Genomic DNA, 15,356 nt, shown 5'->3' with positions numbered 1-15,356 from the left:
TTGATTGGTAATATGCATTGCTAAGAACTTCATTTGGACAACTTTAAAGGCGATTTTCTCTGTATTTCGATTTTTTGCAACCTCAGATTACAGATTTTCAAATAGTTGTATCTCGGCAACATATTGTCATATCCTAACAAATTATGCATTATTTATTCAGCTTTCAGTTCATGCATAAATCTTAATTGCTTTTGTTGTCAAGGGTCACATTTATAATGTTATAAAAATTTCTGTTAATACCAAAGGTTTCTTGAGCACCAAATCAGCATACTAGAATGATTTAATGACTGAAGTAATGACTAATTGACAAAACAACTTTGCTTTCACAGAAAAAAAATTATGTTAAAAAAGAGAAGCCATTTTAAATTGTGATTTAAAAAATTCTATGCATTTTTTTTTTGTTTTTATCAAATAAATGCAATGTTGCCTTCTTTAAGAAACATTTCAACATTTTAAACTTTTAAACCATAGATTAAAAAAATCAGTCTGAAATACTTCCACAAAATGTGTGATGTAATAAAGATTAAATTACTTTATAAATTATAATATGATATCAGACCTGCAGTAGGAATCGTTATTATTCATTCATTTATCAGGTGCAACAAAAGCGAGTCAAGCTAGGAAGACAGTAACAGGAGAAGTGCGGCAGGAATTACACAGAGATGCAAAAGTATGAATCCCAGAGTTGGAGATGAAACAAACGCATAGAGGTTTTTAAAGAATAAGAAAGTAAGTGCACTAACAGTTGTGAGTCAAGGGCTCCTGGACGAATTGCATCTTAAGGCACTTTTTGAAAGTAGAGACTAGAGAGGGATTCAGCTCTTTTGGTGAAGTTGGCAGGATGCAACGAGAGGCCGTGATTCACCATGCTTGTCTGTGGGCAGGTTATGTATCAGCAGAGAAATCTTTTTCAGTGTGCCGTGTTTGCTCCTTTTTCCCTGAGAGGGAATGTAAACACACTGGTTTTTATTGCTACAGGAATCAGATGATGAGGAAGAAGCTGATTCTGTTTTTCAAGAGGAGGAATCATGCACGCAAACAGAGGGTAAGTGTCTCTCTCTCCTATGTGCTGTGACGGTGAATGCATGTATTTGAGTGTAAAGTATGTGTTCCTCCATCAGGTAAGGTGACTGAACATACAGAGAAACATACAGAGTTTCCATGCAGACTGTGCGTCATAAATGGCCTTTGTTTACACATACAAAAACATCTGCTTGTGTGCACTTTATGATCACATTTCGTTTGTGCTTACAGGTAGAGAAGGTAATAAGTGCATGTGTGAAGCAAATATTTATAGGGCTAGATGGAGATGTTACTTTATGACTAATTAGAAAAGACAAAGTAATTAACAGATAATGATGATACATTGTAGGAACAGTAATCAGACTAATTTCATATGCTTAATAAGGAGTTCCATGTTGATCTCTAAAGCTTATTGTACATGCTGTCATTTGCTTATCAGTCTAATTTTTGCTTATGATTTATAGTTTGTCGTCTGTGTCTGGACTTACATTGTCAGAAGAGGTTAGAGGTTGTCTCTTTATAACAGTTATAATGCCTCTAAATCTGTAGCCTAAACATATGTGGTACAGTAAAGAAACAAGATTTAAACACTCAAACAATACATTTCTTTTTGTGTGGCGTCATGCTGGTTGGAAATTCTGCTCCACATAACTATATATGAGATGTTACATGTCTTCTGAATGGCTGTGTTTGTGTCCTGTCACTATTCTTCTTTTTGTGGACTGTAAAATGTCCTGTCACTTAAAATATTGTCGACATTGTGTTGAGCGGTTATGAAGATTGGCCGATTTCCTCTGTGTGTGTCTTTTTGCCTGTCCTTTCTTTGTCTTTTGTGGTTCAGGACTGTTGAATGGCGGTGTTTTCTTTAACTCAATTCTAAAAATAAGCTGCTCTAGCCACAAGGAAGCATTATGATTGCTGCTTTTTTTTTATTTTTATATATAAATGGGTTTGTTCTCAGGAAGGGTATAGTTCAGTGCAATTGCTTGTTAGTAGACTGGGTCGGTCAGACCTGCTGGACTGAGAACAGTCAGGTGACATGGCCAAAAGCCAAGAGGAAGGTTAACTGTTCAGAGAGAGGAAAAACAAGCCGTTTTTTGTTCCGTGTGTACCGTAGTACAGACACAAGGGCACTTGTCTCTCTGTACAGGTCTTGATTGAGACAGCACTTGTTGAACCTCTTTGTTCTCACTCTCTCATTCTCTCCCTGTTTTGGCTCACTTTATCTTCCTCTGTCTCTTTCTGTCTGTCCTTTCAGGTTTGTGTGTCACACTGCAGGCCAAGAACATTACAGAGAATACAAAGATATTACAAGATATTTTCGAGTTAATGGAACAAAATTAGCAGAGTAGTTTATTTTCCGCTTTCTACAAGATTCTTAGTCTAAGTGCAAATCTACAGCCAGTGCATGCAGTTCTGTTTCTCAGAAGAGATTACATCAAAGTGATGCTTTTTCTGTACAGACAGGCAAATATGGAAACCTTTTTCTCTCTCTGAATAAAAAAAAATTCTCACAATTCTGACTTTTTTCTCACAAAAACAAGTTTACAGCTTACAGTTCAGAATTTTGAGATGTAAACTTGCAATTATGAGTTATAAAATCAGAATTGTGAGATATAAACTAACAATTCAGAGAAATTAAGTCAGAATTGTGTGATATGAACTTATATTTGCAAGTCAGAATTGCGATTTACAAATTCACAACTGACTTTTTTTCTTGCAATTGTGACTTTAACACGCAATTGCAAATTAAGTCAGAATTGAGACATAAATTTGCAATTCTGAGAAAGTATCCGTCTTTTTTCCCTTTAGAATTGGACTTCATAACTCGCAATTGCACATTTTGTATCTCAGTAGTGTACTGAGAAAAAAGTCAGATTTGCGAGATACAAACTTAATTTGCTAGTTATAAATTCAGAATTGCAAGTTTTTCATCAGATAATTCTGACTTTATAACTCACAATTGCGAGTTTATATCAAGTAATTCTGAGGAAAAAACTTGCAGTTGCAGGGAAAAAGAAGTCTAAATTTGATAAAAAATTTGCAATTACCTTTGGTGAAAACATTCTTCCATAGGCAAAAATAGCTATATATCCTTTCAAAATTAAAATTCACCTAAAAATGAAAATTATGTAATTTACTCTCCCTCAAGTCATACCAAACCTGTGCAAGTTTCTTTCTTCTGTTAAAACACAAGATATTTTGATTACTGGTAACTGAACAGTTGACAGAAGCCATTGACTTCCATAGTACATTTTTCCATTCTAAAATTGACTGTTTTTCTAAGAAATAACAAACAGATTCATTGAAAATAGAGTTCATTTAAATACTCATTGTTGTCCCATCAGTAGAATTCATTTTTTTGGTCAGTATTATGCTATTATTTTTGCTTTTGGATTACATGACAAACATTAAGAGAATATGACTTTTGTTAGGTAATTCCTCAGAATCACTGTACAATGCTGATTTTGATCAAATGTTTTCCATTGTTTCCTTAGGAGCAAAAAATTTGCCAGCGGTATGATGAGCTGATGACAGAGTGGGAGAAAAAAGTTGAGCGGATGGAAAACAACCCACGGCGTAAAGCCAAGGAGAGCCGTACACGTGAATACTACGAGAGGCAGTTTCCTGAGATCCGCAAACAGCGTGAGCAACAGGAACGTTTCCAGAGGTCAGTCAGGCCCCCCAGTTTCTATAATGACCCAATGAACGCTCTGCCATACACACATATTTAACAGTATCGCTTTTCCCTGACACAGTTGTGATGTAACATCTTGTGTAAACACTTGAGGTGCTATGTTCTGTCCAGACTCAGCAGTTGGCCAATCAGAATTGAGGGATCCTGTGGGTGCTAGGGTCAGAGGTCAATCTGTGGTAGTTCCTGGTACAGAGGTTGCAGGGCTTCCCTGAATTACAGGGAACTGTTTCTGGAACACCACTAAAGCGGAACAGAGGAACATTCACATACCACTGACCTTGATTCACTAGAAACACAGACGCTGCTGTTTTTGCTGATAAAACAAAATCTTATCAAGCAGAGTAGCCAGTTTATAGATATTCTGGTTTGTTATTGCATAAGACTTTGATGGTATTGCTTTCTGCCTTTGACTTCTTTACCACTAGAGGAAAATCGAAGAACTGACTAATTCTGAATTTAACAGTTCTTGACTACTTTATTTGACTAAAACGTCAATAATGAAGTAATGTTATGCAGTGAATATGCCAAGAACTGCTCGGACTGATTTAGTCAGTAAGTGAGACTAATTAAAAACAAAGAAGTTCAATGAAGTTCAGCACTGATTTTTGATAATCTTCACTGTATACCATAAATATCAAGTCAAAAGTCAAAGTCAGCTTTATTGTCAATTCTGCCACATGTACAGGACATACAGAGAATTGAGAAAGACAAAAAATTACAAATATACATATAATATATTAAAAAAATACAATATACAAAAAAGGGCACATGGCAGAGAGTGCAAACCAGACAGAGTAGTGCAATGCAAACAAAATAGTGCAAATAGAGCTTGTAAATATGATAAAGTGACAGAGAGCTGTCTTGTGAGACAAAAAATAAATTATATACACATACATACATACATATACATTTAATAAGAATCAATATATATTCTAATTATGTGTATGTATGTATGTGTATATATATATATATATACACACACACACTCATAATTAGAATATACATGATTCTTATTAAATCACAGTTAGTATATTAAGCTAGTGTCACTTTAAAGGTGTCATAATTTACCTACCCCCATGTCATCCAAGATGTTCATGTCTTTCTTTCTCCAGTCAAAAAGAAATTAAGGTTCGTCCACCTACTTCACACGTGACCTTTCCAAAGTGACTATGTAATGAGTGAAGTCAAGCTAGTGCTAGATGAACATTTGTGGTTAAAAAGTATATGAATCTTTATTTTTTTGTAGAAAATGACTGATCGTTTTGCTAGATAAGACACTTAGACCCTTATTCCTAGGCTGGGATTGTGTAGAGCCCTTTGAAGCTGCTTTGAAACTGCAATTTATACCTTCAACCCGTTGGCTTCCACTATATGGAGAAAAATCATGGAATGTTTTCCTCAAGAATCTTCATTACTTTTCGACTGAAGAAAGAAAGACATGAGCATCTTGGATGACATGGGGAGAGTAAATTATCAGGGAATTTTAACTCTGGATGTAAACTAATCCTTTAGGACTGAATGCATGTATTAAATGTACTGATACACATCCGATTTTCTGTAAATGTTCACTTAAGACATAATCTTCAAAAAAAAAAATGCACATTTGAAAGCCATTAGCAGAAGTCAATGTCATAAATCATTTGGTTATAGCCATTGTTTAAACAAACTGATCCAGTTTTGAAAAAGAATTTTACTTCTCAATCCTCTGCATGACCATTTTAGACCTTCTTGTTAGTTCTGGCACTTTGTGCTTTTCCCTAAATTAGTTTTCCTTGTTCCCCTCATAAAGGTTGCAGGACTGTAGTTCTGTTCATTCACATCAAACCATCCAACTTCAGTGAGCGCTGTTTGCTTGATTGTTTAGACAAGCCAGGGTATGTAGCTATTGTTGCTGGAAGCGTCTCTAAACCATAGAAGTTCAGAGCTGTAGAGCTCATGAATAGACCCGGAGGAATCTTGCCAATAGCTGTAACCACTGCTTCAAAGGCTTTTTGTGGTAGAAGAAACAGGGTGGGACTCTGGTCTGGTAGCTTGCTTGGGAAAGCGCTGTTACATGGTACGGAGACAACAAAGCCAGGAACAGAGAAACTCTTTCTCTAACCATGCTTCATCCTTCCCGTCTTTAGGGTGGGCCAGAGGGGGACAGGCCTGTCTGCCACCATCGCAAGAAGTGAACACGAGATATCTGAGATCATTGACGGCCTCTCGGAGCAGGAGGTAAACCTCTGGTTAATATATCTGAAAAAGCTTAACCCTAAGTACAGAAAGGGCCTTCTCCCATACATCAGACTGTATTATTTCCTGTGAGCCATTGCAGTCAGTTGTTATCACACAGATTATGCAGCATAAAATCTGGTGTACTTTACAGTTTATTTTGATTAAGAACCACCCACTTAGACAGGACAGAGGCCAACCACAGTTTATTTCTTTTATGTATCGTTTAATGGTAGGCTTACCTTAAGAGACACTTCGAAAAACACTAATCTGAACTAAACTGAATAATTATCAGTAATGTGTGTAGATTTGTGATCATAATTGATATTAGATTATTTTACGGACAAGAAAACAAAACGGGGTGTACAATTCTGATATGAGGATATTAGGTTTACTGTAATAAATGCTTTTGCCTATTTTCCTAATCTTGCAATTCTGGGAATTCTGTATTACAAATATTGTTGGCTGTTTGACAAATGGCCCTTTTGTAAGTCACTTTGGATAAAAGCATCTGCTAAATGCACAAATGTAAAACTATCAATGATTTTGATGCCATTTGCTTGGCAAATCTTGTAAATAAGTGCAATTTTGTTTCCTGGAGGACTCATAAAAAACTGGTCCTAGTCCTGGAAGTTGTGTTGCAATCAAGTAATTTGATTGGAGCTTGTGATTATTAGCAAGTCACAAGTTTTGTGTGCGGCGTACATCAGATGGTCAGTGAATGGACTGTGGGTGTGCCGTCGGAGGCTGAGACTAGAGTAATGTAAACAAGCACTGCTGAACCATCCTGGACACCTTTTTGTCTTTCTCAGAACAATGAGAAACAGATGAGGCAGTTGTCCGTCATTCCTCCCATGATGTACGATTCTGAACAGCGGAGAGTGAAGTTCATCAATATGAACGGTCTGATGGATGACCCAATGAAGGTCTACAAATCCCGCCAGTTCATGAATGTCTGGACCGAACACGAGAAGGAGATCTTCAAGGAAAAGTGAGTAACTGGCTTATTTTGGTATGTTAAGTGAGTCTAAATGTACTTTTATTTTTTATCTCACCTTTGTCTCTTCTGTAACACAGGTTTGTGCAGCATCCAAAAAACTTTGGGCTGATCGCTTCATTTCTGGAGAGAAAGGTGGGTTTTTTGTTTTGTGACTTTGAATATGGTGGACTGCTGTCACACCCAAAACATCCCTGGATGTTCATCAGTGAATGTTTGAACTCTGAAGCACTGTAACAGCTTTACTGACTCAGATTGCACCTCCCCATCCACAGACAGCGTTTTTTCATTGCGTTATGGTATTTTCTTTTCAAATCCAAGCCAAAGTGATGCAGCTGTATTTGTTTTCTCTCTCCACAGTGTGTGTCTGATTGTGTGCTGTACTATTATCTGACTAAGAAGAGTCAGAACTATAAAACTCTTGTCAGAAGAAATTTTGGAAATCGACGACGAAGGAATCAGGTATTTAAAAAAAAATATATATATATATATTTTTGCTCTTTTCACTTCACAAGCTCTATTGCACATTTCGACAAATATAGTTATCCAGGTGTTCTCTATAGGCTATATGGAACATTTGTCTGCAGTATACATGCTATGTACTGCAGGAATAGTAAGAGTAGTGGATTTTTTTGTTTTTTAATTGTTATTATGGTCTCAAAACTATTGCATTTGCATTCACTTTTTTGGTAGATGCTGTTTGAGTAATGGTAATCAAGTATTTGGTTGATTATTCTGATATATAAGTATAAAAAAATTTTTTGTGGTAACAAAAATAGACCTAAGCGAACAATAACTTTTGCAATGAGGCAATAATAATTAGTTAAAATAAAGTATCAAAAGCAAGTAATCATGGTTTTATTAAACAAAACTGTTAAAATGCATGGCGTATTATAAACAATAATGTACATTATGCATTATAACAAATGCATGCATGATGATTCTTTTAACACTTTACAGCGTGATCTAATCCTTGTTTAATATTGACGAAACAATATTTAGTTCAAATGTCCACTTAATCTGTACTGTATGGCCATTTCTTTATGTCAGAAATGCTACAGCCAATCAAAACGTGTAAACTCTGAGTAAAGGTTTAAACTTTTATTTTGAAATCTCGATGAACAGTTATTAGCATATTAAGAAAAATGTTGATGTATTCTCCGGTGTTTGCGTAGGTTTATAAATGATTTGCCTTACAAATCTGATGAAATAGTGCACGTTGCTTTCCCAGATGAACGTTATAATAAATGCAGACTCACAGCAATATGCAAAGATGGGGTGGAGTTGCTTCACGCATATAAATGATAACTGTTTGTGCGGAGCAGCATTTACTGTGAACGAAGCCACTCTGAGACGCACCTATGTAACCTAGACGCATGTAAATAATTAAAGCACATATATTACACCTGCATCACATATATTTTTTGGTCCCACTTTATATTAAGTGTCCCTAATACCTGTGAAGTTACATGGTAACTAGATGTGTACGTAGCATGTAACTACAGTGTATGTACATATTGGTACATTGTATCTACAGCTCTAATACTGGTGTAATTACACACATGTAACAACTCACTGAATAGCATTTGTAAGTACAAATGTGTAACAGGACATTTGTAACAACACTTTTTTCACTTCTGGAAGTACACATGTGTAACAAGAATTATGTAACTACATTTTGTAACAACAATATGTACTCACAGAAGTTTTTACACTTCCACACAGTCTTCAATACTGCAGTTACCAGTTTGGAATGCCCAGAAACATTATTGAAATCGTGATGATTCCTATGTAGGCTACATATAATTTTTGTATTCATGTATTTGTGAACACTGAATTAGAATTAAAGTATCAATTTGTAGAACCAGTGTACTTACATGGTAACTCCTCAGGAACTGTCTACTTAATATAAAGTGTAAAATGGTCACAACCTACAGAGTAATATATTAAATGTAAACCTCTGTGCAACACTTTAATATCAGTGTACTTACATGATAACTCCTCAGGAACTGTCTACTTAATATAAAGTGTAAAATGCTCACAACCTACAGAGTAATATATATAAACTGTGTTTTCAAATGCATTATTAAATAGTTTACTTAATATGAAATTATAACTTTCCATCCTGTTCTGTGTGATTTCTGTTGCCAACTCTATTCCAAGCATATGTAAGCATAATGTTTAACAAGACTGCACTTTAAACCTTTAAAATAAATAACATTTCTACAATCGTTTAACCATTTATGTAATATTAACTTCGTTTGTAGCGGTGGGACACAGCAGGCGTTTTCTGACATCCCTGCGACTAACAATAAAACCATAAAATACGCCGAACACGCATCATAATTATAAAATGAAACAATTTTATTTGTGCGCTATAAGATCTTCAGAATCCATACCATTGCGAGGAACATGCCCAAATTCAAATCTTTATCTTTATTTTACGAATTCAAATACAACCGCGTCAGGAAACGGCAGTTTTTACGGCAGGAAAATCGAGCTCTCATTGGCTCTCGCCAGCATTCGTCACAGTTTACGACATGCCGTGTTTCTGGTGAGATATGTTTGAATGTTGCGCGGGCGCATACTCTTTGACCGCATTTACGGAGAGGATCAGGAAAATAATCTGGATAATATTTCAGCGAATAATAACTTTAATTCCGCTCTGCACCTCAAACAAAACCTACTGTATTCTGCCAGAGAGGACTGCGGCTGCAAAAGCATCGCCATTTGGATTACTTTTTGGTATGGCTGTTGATATTTTGCATTAAATAAATGATTGTAATTGCAATTTTTTGTCTGTCATGTTTTTTTTGATTACTGTACTGAGAGAGATATGGTTAACATTAGGTTTAGAGGTAGGAGTGTGATTAGTGACTATAAAAATATTTTTATGCTATATTGTTAGAAAAAATGGTAATTTCCCTGCATATATTTTTGTCAGTTACGATTTATATCCTTTTATATTTGCTATAAAATGCTTTAGGTTTGGGGGTAGGTTAAGGGGGCTAAAAATATAAATCGCGTATTAATAAAATGATAAAAAGGCATTGATACGAATATTTAATGAAATGAAAGATACGTAAATATTTTACGTTTTTGGCAAAACATACGTAGCTATTTGTACGTTTTAAACGTTGAAATACATCTAAATTGTGCATCTAAAAATACGTATACATACCAACGTATAAACAATGAGACCAGGCTGGACCATTTTACACTTTATATTAAGTAGACAGTTCCTGAGGAGTTATCATGTAAGTACACTGAAATTAAAGAGTTGCACAGAGGTTTACATTTAATATATTACTCTGTAAGTTGTGACCATTTTACACTTTATATTAAGTAGACAGTTCCTGAGGAGTTACCATGTAAGTACACTGGTTTTACAAATTGATACTTTAATTCTAATTCAGTGTTCACAAATACATGAATACAAAAATTATATGTAGCCTACATAGGAATCATCACGATTTCAATAATGTTTCCGGGCATTCCAAACTGGTAACTGCAGTATTGACGTCTATGTGGAAGTGTAAAAACTTCTGTGAGTACATATTGTTGTTACAAAATTGTTCTTACAAATGCTATTCAGTGAGTTGTTACATGTGTGTAATTACACCAGTATTAGAGCTGTAGATACAATGTACCAATATGTACATACACTGTAGTTACATGCTACGTACACATCTAGTTACCATGTAACTTCACAGGTATTAGGGACACTTAATATAAAGTGGGACCTATTTTTTAAATGAATTGTAGTGTTTGTGAATTCACAATAGCAAAATTAAACACTGAAGACTGAAGCAATGGCTGTTGAAAATTATTTAAAATTTGTAGTAATATTTCACAATTGTACTGTGGAACTGTATTTTTGATCAAATAATTGCAGCCTTTGTGTGAGCACAAGATACTTAAAAGATTTAACAAGTGCTAAACAGGTGCTAAAGTCACAATTCTGAAAGCTTATATTTTTCAGTGTTAACAGCTACAAACATAAATTTGTAGCTGATTTGTGTTGTGTATTGCAGTAGATGTTCACTTCACAATAGCATTCATTGCAAGACAGCATTTTAAGTAGGTTATAATGCTTTTTTCTCTCTGAATTTTTTTCTTCGCCAAATTGCAAGCTGTTGTGTAGGGGTTGATTGAATTTGCATTCATTCTTGTGATTGCAAACAAGCAGAAGGACTGTTTTGAGATCCAGTACTCAAGAAGCCCCCTAGTGTTTAGTATGCACTGTTACAACATCTGCATCTCAGTCTGAGAAAGTGTGTGCTTTTAAATGGCCCCTGTGTTTTGACTTTTTTTTTTATGAGAGGGGGTGTGTTTGAATCATGCTTAATGTGAGGTTGTGCATTTTCTTTTTTTATGGGAGGGTGTGTTTTGTGGTTGTTTTTGTGCGCTGTTGACGATGTGTTATAGGAACTCAGACCATGTGTGTGTGCGCAGGTTATCAGACAAAAATGCGTCTGCGCTTTGAGAGTCTCTCTCTTGCTCTCTCTGATTTATGGAGGGCTGCACAGCTTTCCAGGAATCTGTTTTATCTGTTTGGCACAGCCGGGAGGCTCCATGCTGCTGTCAGGGACCACAGAGGGAAAAGAGGCGAACATGAGAGTTTCAAACTCTAAACTTTAAAGCTGTTGGAGCGTAGTATCTGAGGTTTCTTATTTTCACATGCATGCTTACCCAAACACAGTGTTTTAGGAGGGTGAAATCTGGCCGTGTCACCCAAACCAGGTGGTTATCTGATTGCTAAACTTACCCTAAGGTTGAATTGTGCCAGACCGATTTATCAGTGCAGGTTATTCTAAAAATATATGTATTTATTTTTATGATCTTTAATCAGAATTGCTTGTTCTTCCACCTTTTTTCTAAATGTCACCTTGGCAGTGCAGGCTATTGGTTAATGTTAACCAAATTTACCCATATTATTTAGGTGTTGTTTTAAGTTACCGTTGTGAGTAAAAGTAACAACTCGTTAAAGCTTTCCAATAGTTAACATAGTTATTTAAATCTGATTAAATCTGAAGTCTAATGTAATAAGAGAAATAACGTTACCCTTGGCCATGATGCTTTCGAGGGTAATCTTAACCTTCAGCTTCCATGTCCCAGTCAAAATCAAATAATCTTATCTTGATAACCTCAATATTAGCCTTTTCAATTAAAAAGAAACTATTAATAGCCTACTTTGAACTTGAATTTTGTTTGTAACAACCTGGACTTGACAAAATACATACAGTTATTGTCAAACGGTTACATACACCTTGCAGAATATGTGAAATGTTAAATATTTTACATTCATACAAAATGCATGTTCTTTTTTTTTTTACCTGAATAAGGTATTTCACATAAAATACATTTAGATATAGTCCATAAAAGAAAACAATAGTTGAATTTATAAAAAATTACCCCGTTCAAAAGTTTACATACACTTGATTCTTAATACTGTGTTGTTACCTGAATGATCCACAACTGGTTTTTTTTTCCCTTTCTTTTTTTTAGTCATAGTTGTTTGTCCTGAACAGTTAAACTGCCTGTTGTTCTTCAGAAAAATCCTTCAGGTCCCACAGATTCTTTGGTTTTTCAGCAGTTTTGTGTATTTGAACCCTTTCCAACAATGACTGTATGATTCTGAGATCCATCTTTGCACACTGAGGACAACTGAGGGACTCATATGCAACTATTACAGAAGGTTCGAACACTCACTGATGCTTAAGAAGGAAAATCGATGCGTTAAGAGCCGAGGGAGGGGGGGTGTGAAAACTTTTGAACACAATGGAGATGTGTAAATATTTCTTATTTCGCCTAAATATCTTTTTTTTTTTTTCATTCAGCACTGCCCTTCAGAAGCTACAGAAGATAAAAATAAGTTATTTAGCCCCCCCTCCGCCTAAATAAACTAAATTAATTGAGTTAAAATTTTACTATATTAAAAAAAATAACATGCGTTTTGTATGCTCCATCTTTTTGGTTAAACTGAACTGTGCTTTAAAGGAACTGTTCAACCAAAAATGTAACTTCTGTCATTTGCTCACCTTTATGTCATTTCAAACCTGCATGACTTTCTTTCTTCTGTGATACGGAAAAGATAATACTTTATACCAACATTCTACAAAACATTATCTTTTGTGTTTCACATAACAGTGAGAACAGAGTGAGAACATTTTTGGCCGAACTATTCCTTTAATAAAGATTTAATGACTGATAGATGAGAGTCTGTAGAACTGAAAAGTTCTATTTGTTAATTGACAACATTTGGTTTATAATTTTTTTTTAATTTAAGGTGACATTAACACAACAAGATTGTCTGTGACAAAAGCTCTTGTAGTCTAACTACACACTGTTTTGTGTATTCTTGGTATTCTTCTTTTCTCAATGTGTGAAATACTACAGACACTGGTATTGTGGTGTTACATTTTGGTCATCCAATTTAATAAACAATATCCTATAAATTATTCTTCCCCTAAAGTCCTCACTTCCCATTAAATCCTCTCTCTCTTGGTTTTGTTTTCATGGGGGTGCTTTAAAACTTTATTTTCACTCTTTTTCACATGCTTGCGATCTCCTTTACCGTGAGAATGTTTTTGAAGAATTTCAATAAACCAAAAACATATTTTTTTCTGGCTAAACATATTAAATTATAAGTAAATGTGTTTAACATTTGGTAAATGCCAGACAAACCAAGTTACACAAGCTCTGCTTGGTGTCCAGGTGATATATCTCTGATATTATCATACATATGAGATGAGCATCTACACGGCCTGTCTAACTCGATTAGCCCTCTGTCGCCTGTGTGCGTGTGTGTGAGCAGCTGCTGTACATAATCGGCATTAATAACAGCTATATTTCAATCTAAAGAGTGTGGACAGCGCAAGATAAGAGCGTGTGTAACAGGGGACTTCTGTGAACACCGCTGCCATGCAGATCACAAGCTGAGGCTGCGGGTCATTGAAAGCATGTGTCTTTGAGTCAGGAGTTGAGCTGCAGTAATGAGGAGATGATCTGATCTGTTACACACACACACACACACACACACACACACACACACACACACACACACACACACACACACACACACATATACGCTCCCTGACCCTTCAGCCCCCAGTAGCCCCAGGCGCTTTCGCAAGCAGGCGTATGCGCAGCTGTTTTTGTTTGCATATGTGGCCGTAAGTGTTTCCTGGTGTCTATTTAGCTACCTGGATTAAATACAGCGCAGTCTTGGTTTCCTCCACCACCTGTTGTGATTCTTATGTTCACATACTGATTAAAAAGAGAGGGCAAGCAGGTTCATTTTTTTTTATCTTATCTTTAAAGCGCTCTCTCTCTCTCTCTCTCTCTCTCTCTCTCTCTCTCTCTCTCTCTCTCTCTCTCTCTCTCTCTCTCTGTGTGTGTGTGTGTGTGTGTGTGTGTGTGTGTGTGTGGTATTCATCACGTTATGGGGACCAAATGTCCCCACAAGGATAGGAATACCAGTAGATTTTGACCTTGTGGGGACATTTCTCAGGTCCCCATGAGGAAACAGGCTTATAAATCATGCACAATGAGTTTTTTTTTTGATTAAGTAAAAGTTTGCACAATCTCCTGTGAGGGCTAGGTTTAGGTGTAGGGCGATAGAAAGTACGGTTTGTACAGTATAAAAACCATTACGCCTATGGAATGTCCCCATAAAACATGTAAACCCAACGTGTGAGTGTGTGTGTGTGAGTGTGTGTGTGTGTGAGTGTGTGTGAGTGTGTGTGAGTGTGTGTGAGTGTGTGTGAGTGTGTGTGTGTGTGTGTGTGTGTGTGTGTGTGTGTGTGTGTGTGTGTGTGTGTGCGGAGTCTGTTAACCAAGCTTGCCTGTGTGTGGGTGGAGTGTATGACCCTGCTCCACATTAGAGACCCATAAAAGTGTTTGTGTCAGTCGAGTTCAGCTCACGTGGAGTACTGTTCCAAACAAACTTCTGCTCAAGCTTTCTGTTCCCAGAGTCCCCTGAGAATGTTTTAGAAAGAGAACAAGCCAGAAAAATATGCATAAGCGGGAAGAACAAACTCTTATTCCTTTTTTTCCTTTTTGAACTGGCAGCCCGTGTGTTCTGCCGTCCCACTAGAGCTTTTTCGGAGAAAGAGGGAGGGTTGGAGAATGTGTGTGTGTGTACGCGAGACACCCCTCCTGAGCTGCGCAGTGGTATGCGCCATTTGTACCGACACCAGTGAGAAAGTTGTGGAGCAGCTTGCTGTGCCAATCAAAATCCTGACGGGGCTGGGTTAAGATCGGTCAGTCTCCTCTTCCCTCCACCCCGCGGGGATTACCTGGGTTGACCCTAGCACCCAGATTAGCTAGCGCTCACACACATTTTTTTGTGTGTGTGTGAGATGGAGATGCCACCGCTTCTTTAGCAAGCTCAAACAACCCTCGTGGCATGCTTTCTCGGAA

At 36.5% G+C, this 15,356-nt stretch overlaps 1 protein-coding gene across 7 annotated transcripts in view; it reads left to right on the top strand.

Moving 5' to 3' along the window:
* The window catches only part of ncor1 (nuclear receptor corepressor 1), a 95,939-nt gene that overhangs the window by 27,674 nt on the left and 52,909 nt on the right, over nt 1-15,356 (top strand). For all 7 annotated transcript variants that reach the window (XM_073839504.1, XM_073839498.1, XM_073839497.1 and 4 more), the window contains exons 9-14: nt 979-1,045; nt 3,522-3,694; nt 5,848-5,938; nt 6,748-6,926; nt 7,013-7,067; nt 7,293-7,394. In XM_073839504.1, coding sequence (XP_073695605.1) covers nt 979-1,045; nt 3,522-3,694; nt 5,848-5,938; nt 6,748-6,926; nt 7,013-7,067; nt 7,293-7,394 — 667 coding nt within the window. The remainder of the gene's footprint in view (nt 1-978; nt 1,046-3,521; nt 3,695-5,847; nt 5,939-6,747; nt 6,927-7,012; nt 7,068-7,292; nt 7,395-15,356) is intronic.

Source organism: Garra rufa, chromosome 5 (assembly GCF_049309525.1).
Source record: "Garra rufa chromosome 5, GarRuf1.0, whole genome shotgun sequence".
NCBI lineage: Eukaryota > Metazoa > Chordata > Actinopteri > Cypriniformes > Cyprinidae > Garra > Garra rufa.
The sequence above is the reverse complement of the archived record's forward strand: the minus strand, read 5'-3'. Positions and strand labels throughout refer to the sequence as shown.